Source organism: Anneissia japonica, unplaced genomic scaffold (assembly GCF_011630105.1).
Source record: "Anneissia japonica isolate Jap-2015-1 unplaced genomic scaffold, ASM1163010v1 scaffold2652_len1590060_cov184, whole genome shotgun sequence".
In the NCBI taxonomy this organism is placed as follows: domain Eukaryota; kingdom Metazoa; phylum Echinodermata; class Crinoidea; order Comatulida; family Comatulidae; genus Anneissia; species Anneissia japonica.
The window spans coordinates 778,326-785,177 of record NW_022699919.1 but is presented as its reverse complement, the minus strand read 5'-3'; the positions used below and the strand labels follow the sequence as shown (position 1 = coordinate 785,177).

Genomic DNA, 6,852 nt, shown 5'->3' with positions numbered 1-6,852 from the left:
GGGTGTGGGTTCCCGACGGTGTCCCATTATTGTCTTAGTGTATTTAACAAAATAGTCCTATTGTGAGGTTAGTCAATCAAGACAAAGGGGACCTTAAATACATACAAAACAAGAAAGTATAAAATAATAAGTGTATACACTGCACTAAACCAAACCTTTGAAAAAAACATTTGATGCTAAAATTAAGACAAATAAAAAAAAAGGATAAACCAATAAACAAAAAATAATAAATAAGCATAATAATATGAATGAATTATGAACGAATGTGTTGCTACTTTTACTGCAATACATTGATAGAGATATTCCCTGTCTCTTATACACATCTAGATGTGTATAAGAGACAGCTTAATCGAGCACTGTTATTGTTATTGTTTTGATAGTTTATATTGTGCATAAAGAACATATTTACATCCATTACATCCTGGGCCTGTTGTAATTTGCATCGCCTTGTATAAGTAAAAGAAATAACTAAAATCTTGGTTATAGGAAACACTGTCTATTCAAGTTTTTGAGCTCACGCTCTCCTTTGGGGACAACAAGGTAACTACAAATTTGCGAATGCCTTATACAAACACGTTGTGTTTCAAGTTATATATTCATTAGCCTCTAAGTAATTACTGCGTCAAATACATTGAAAGCCATATTTTTTTTGTGATATCAGAGATTATTACTTAGAATTAATATTGTGTTTTTTCCCTGCAGATGACATGTGTCTGAACACCTAAATGTGGCCAATTCAAAAGTATACCACGATAATGAAAAGAAAAGTTCTGCGAAGTTTCAAAAACATTGTTTATTTAGCTATTATAGGTCTAGTGACACTTTTTATCAAGTCTCTATTGACACCACACGAGAAACAGACTTACATGCGAAATGTTATCTACAGAAACAGTGAAGGAAATGTTCCAAAAGTACTGCATGCTACAGAAGCTTATTCTGCGGCTAAACCAAATTTGTATCATTTGCTCAAAAACAACGAGAACAACGAACATAAAGAGGAATATGTTCATAAAACAAACAAAGCGTCACACAGGCTTAGTACTGAACAGTACCATGAAACTAAAACCCCACGAGCCGCTGAAACTACAAGAAAACCAATGCACACAACGACAGACGAAAATAATACAACCAGTCGTTTTGAGCGTATACTTAGAGAAACAGCTTTAAGACTAACACAAAACCGTACTGTTGTTACGGGATGACATGTGTCTGAACACCTAAATGTGGCCAATTCAAAAGTATACCACGATAATGAAAAGAAAAGTTCTGCGAAGTTTCAAAAACATTGTTTATTTAGCTATTATAGGTCTAGTGACACTTTTTATCAAGTCTCTATTGACACCACACGAGAAACAGACTTACATGCGAAATGTTATCTACAGAAACAGTGAAGGAAATGTTCCAAAAGTACTGCATGCTACAGAAGCTTATTCTGCGGCTAAACCAAATTTGTTTCATTTGCTCAAAAACAACGAGAACAACGAACATAAAGAGGAATATGTTCATAAAATAAACCAAGCGTCACACAGGCCTAGTACTGAACAGTACCATGGAACTAAAACCCCACGAGCCGCTGAAACTACAAGAAAACCAATGCACACAACGACAGACGAAAATAATACAACCAGTCGTTTTGAGCGTATACTTAGAGAAACAGCTTTAAGACTAACACAACACCGTACTGTTGTTACGGTCAAATCACCTGGTGCAGGTTCCTCTGATCCGATTTACGTCATAAGGCGCATCGGCAAATCTATAAAAATTACCAAAACGATACCACTGTATCCATCCCATCAAATTAACACTTATAATAGCACTTATATAATAACAAATGAAAATGCTTGCAAAGGTAATCGTAAAGTATTTGTTTTAACAATGGTTTTTACCCAACATAAGGAGGAGAGATATCGGAGGATCGTTCGTGAGTATTGGGGAAAGGTAACAGTGGTCAAGGATAAGCGTATTCAACGTATATTCCTACTAGGAAAAACAAATAATACAATACTTCAGCTAAAGACCGAACAGGAATCAAACAAATTTGGAGATATCGTACAAGGAGACTTTTTAGATACCTATGGAAACTTGACTTTGAAAACTCTAATGGGATTACAATGGATCCGAGATTTCTGCTCAGAAGCAACTTTTGTGTTGAAGGTTGATAGCGATATCATAGTAAACTATAACGCTTTAATTCCTCACCTTCTCACGTCTCCAACGAATAGATTCGTTGAAGGGCGAGTTCAAGCATCGGCATATCCATTGAGAAGCAAGTATTCTAAATGGTACATAGCCGAGGAAGACTACCCAGAAACTACGTACCCTCCGTATTGTCTTGGACCGTCATACCTTATGTCTACTGACGTAAGCACACAGGTTTTACACACAGCGCAGTTTGTACGGTTTTTACCATGGGAAGACGCTTATGTTGGTTTGGTGCTGCAAAAGCTAAAAATACCTAGCATACATAGCAACAATAGATATATTGTTCGACTAAAAGGAGAAGATATATGGAATAAGATTTGTAAGATTCAACAAATTTTTACATTTTACATAGGGCATGAACTTGACGAAGATCGTGTCAGATTTATTGTCGATAAATGGCACAAGAAAGTAAACTGTAATTATGGTTATTATTGATAATGTAAAATATTATTTTTGTTTTCAAATAATTTTATTGCGTATTACTGCGTATATTTATGTTTTACCATATCAACAAAGGACAAACTGTTTATTATGATTTACCGTCCAGACGCCTGTACAAATCTGGCTAAAATATATCATAGCACCATACTTTTAGTTAGTACGTACAGTCAGTAAAACTGAAGAAGAATAGGAGTAACATTTTGACTATTCTAAGTTTATTTTTATTGAGTACAGTGAAATCAACTGCACAAATAATGCACGTAAAATTGCAAAACGAACACGTTTTATTAGTATAGGTAAGTGAAACGCCCCACTTTAGTGAGTGTCGGTGATAAAAAGGCGTATTAGGCCATGGGCTGGAGGGGGGGTCACTGTGTTCCCCCTCCCCCCACAGTTAAACTTCCTTGGTATCATTTTGTTCCTACGGGCATATAGAACAAAAAAAATTGATGATAACAAGAAAAATATAGGGATGCATTGTATGTACTCGTGTCATTTGTAATGGTCGTTAGTGTTTTATGGTCAATATTTTTTGGGGTGGGGGGAGGGGTAAAATTTATGCCCATAACCTGTGATTTAAAAATCCCATCAATATTATTTTGGTAGCAATGTGTAGCATATATATATATACATTTTTCTTGTTAATATCATTTTTTTATATTCCATATGCCTATTTATAATAGAAAATACTAATTGGTATCAAATCTACTCATAAATATAGATTTGTAAACGTTTGTGAGTGAATTGGGAATAAATTTACAACTTCTCTGTGGAGGTCAATGACCTTTTGACCCCTAGCTACGTCAATTTCTGCCTGTTTCAATTTTTTTTCAATTTGAATGACTGACCAAAATATTGGCTAAATGCTGATATCAATATCATACAAATCCATTGACTAAATCAAGAGTTATAAGCATAAATGTTACCCCCTACCCCCCAAAATTGTTGTTGATTACAAATTTCTCGGATCATAAACATTGACTATAGTACATAATGCATGTTAATTTTTTTTTGTTAACCTCAATTTTTGTATTCCGTATGTCAATAACTACAAGAAAAACACAATTTGTGTCAAATACATCCAAAATGAGACATATGACACTGAAGTTTATTGATATTTTATGAAAAAATTTGCATTTTAGAAAAAGGTCGATGACCTTTTGACCTCTAGTGACGTTAATAATTGTCGGATTAATTTTATTTAAACAGCATATGATTAAGAAACACATATGCTACACATTGCTACCAAAATATTATTGATGGGAATTTTAAATGGTTATGGGCATAAATGTTACCCCTCCACCCAAAAAAAGTATTGACCAAAAAACACTAACGACCATTACAAATGACGCGAGTACATACAATGCATCCCTATATTTTTCTTGTTAACATCAATTTTTTTGTTCTATATGCCCGTAGCAACAAAATGATACGAAGGAAGTTTAACTGTGGGGGTGCACGGTGATCCCCCTCCAGCCCATGTCCTATATGTTCACTAAATAATAAAATATATACTGGATAAAGTGACCATGTTAAATTCCTCAAAATAGGTCAATTAAGTTTACAATAATAAATGACGAATAAGAAATGTCTACTGCATCTATCACAACATTTTAGTATGTACTGTATAATCCAGTCAGTTTTATATTTATCTAACTGTTTGTGTCCACTATAAGCAACATTATTGGCTCACAAAAAATAGGCCTACGTAAGTATAAAAAAGTAGCAATACTCAATATCTTGTTACTGTATGTGGCAATACTTATTTGGATTACTCTGCTCCACAAACATAGACTGATTATCTATTATATTTACAGCTTCCATCATATTAATTGTGTTAATATGATGAATTTCATTTATTAATTCGTCATTCAGAAGCCTTTAATTATACCGTCTATAAAGGACTGTCTAACATACCATTTATAGAGAGGGCCTTATGTAACTTTTTCCATCTGTATGGGACAGCTCCTTTGTACTAAGCCGTCTGTCTATAGAGAGTACTTTATATCATTTATTATAAGTATTTGGTATAGTTCCAAAACATTCAAAATGGGTGACTCATATCATTTAAACAACAGTGTTAGAAGGGTTTACTGAAAGACTATCTTCAAATCGGTTTCAAAACTTTAAGAGGAATCATGCTTACCAATTTAAATTCAAGAAAAGTATAATGCAAGAAGATGTATTATTTTAATTCAGATTGAATCAGTTAATAATCTCTGCACATGTTTGATCTTAGTGAACCCTCCTTTGTTGTGTGACTGGTGTTTTTTATGCATTTTCCTGTTTAAATCTCCAGGGGGTTTTTTTTGTGTGTGTTTTTGCATTGCATTATTGCTTATGGAATTTTACTGGGAAATAATAATAATAATTATAAATAAGCAAAAATGATGATTCAATGTAATATATAAATTTATATATTATGATGGTTTTTCAATAGTCAATTTGTGCAATTTAGGAGTTTTACTTCTCTTTTTAAATGTAATCATTTAAATCTTAATGTTATAAGTGCTTTGGATGTTGGTGTTTGCATGTTTACTTATGGAATTAAAATAATAATTTCAAAAAATAGTAACGTATGGAAATAAAATAATAATAAAAATTAGTAATAATAATAATATGAGTAAAGAAACCTTGATATAATAACTCAAGAGAAATGGAAATTAGAAACAATAATTACATCACTGCAAATGATCAATACAAATATCTTCCCGTTTTTATACCACGACCTCTATCGAATAATTTCCACATCTGAGAAGTTGTCAAATATGTGTTACCGATTGATAAATTTCATTAAATCAATCAATAACGATCAAAATAGATTTAATAGAATATTTACTTTGGAAATTCACTGTATAGCAATTACGAAACTAGCTCTGCCTTGTTTTACAACAGTATAATTGTAAATGATGGCTCCACAAGGCGGCGAACAACCTTTGGCAATCCTTGTGAAATCGTTTCGTTTTCAACTCCATTTTACCGTTTTATTGTTATCGTTATATCGTCAAGATGGGTTTTAAAGTAATCAAAAACTATGTGTATCCTTATCTTATCACGATTTTATTGTTTACTCGGATTTTTTGTTGTTTTTCTGACGAACTTTCTACAGGCCTACTCGGCCTCATATACGAACGAAATTTGCTAATTGGCATTCTGCCGTTGAGGATCGATAAACCGGTCGGCTACAAAAATTGTTTATATCTTTATATTGTTAAAAAAAATCTATTGAAAAAAAAAGTGAATTCATGATGATTAATAAATATTTAATACGCATTCCTATTTTTACTTTATATCTGTTTTATTTAATAGTTAGTATAAGATAATTGCATGCCTTTTTACAAAGTTATGTGCACTTTATAGAAATGGGCCGGTGAATATGAACCATCTACATCTAAAAATTGGTACAATCAAACCCGACTCCATAGCTGATCAATATCTTAAAGCCTCAGAACATTTAGACTTGCTTTTATAATATAAATTTAACTTTAAGCTCAGAAACCTCAATTTTAATCAGTCCATCCTAAATCATGCTTTTATTGACTCCGCCAAGGGGTTTTTGTTTTAGCCCCTGTTTATTTGTTTGCCAAGTATACTTGCTAATTGGAAGAAATAAGAAATCAATGACATTGGTTCGAAACATATTACTGACCATGTTTACCAACAATGCCTTGCACAGAATTAAATTTCGCTTATATTTTTTTGGCTGAATCGCAGCACACAAGAGTCTAATAGGTGTTAATTATACTGCATATAAAAAAAAACACTTAATCTTTATACTATATTTTGAAGTGTTATTTTAACCTGGGAAGATTGAGTGAAGATAATGAGTTGCTGTGAAAATCGAAAGAGCAACATTTGGAGTGCCATCCTGACGCTCACTGCCAACTGAGCAAAACCATTCTAGTTAGGTGCAATGGTGTCTCCCAGCGCAGTCCTTTGATCCAAGTGCACTGAGAAATATTAAGGCTATTCCCAATTAAAAAACACACAGCAGTGTTTCAATGCCCCAACCAGGTACCTATTTTAACCAAAGACATATAATGCCTTGAGCCCAGAACTGTGAGAAGCGATGCCCAAGATGTCAATTGGCATTTTTAGCCAGGACCGCAGACCAGGGTATTCAAACCCACGAGCCCCAAATCAACTGAGAAGTGAGAAGGAAGAGCATATGTAAACTCAAAGGCTGAAGCTAAGACACCAGAGTAGTAG

General features: G+C 33.4%; 1 protein-coding gene across 1 annotated transcript in view; it reads left to right on the top strand.

Annotated features, from left to right (window-relative positions):
- The first annotated feature begins 1,204 nt into the window (after nucleotides 1–1,204).
- Nucleotides 1,205–6,852, top strand: part of LOC117103172 — a 12,399-nt gene continuing 6,751 nt past the window's right edge. Inside the window, exon 1 of the mRNA XM_033243677.1 lies at nucleotides 1,205–2,634. Coding sequence (XP_033099568.1) covers nucleotides 1,222–2,634 — 1,413 coding nt within the window. The 5' untranslated portion in view covers nucleotides 1,205–1,221. The remainder of the gene's footprint in view (nucleotides 2,635–6,852) is intronic.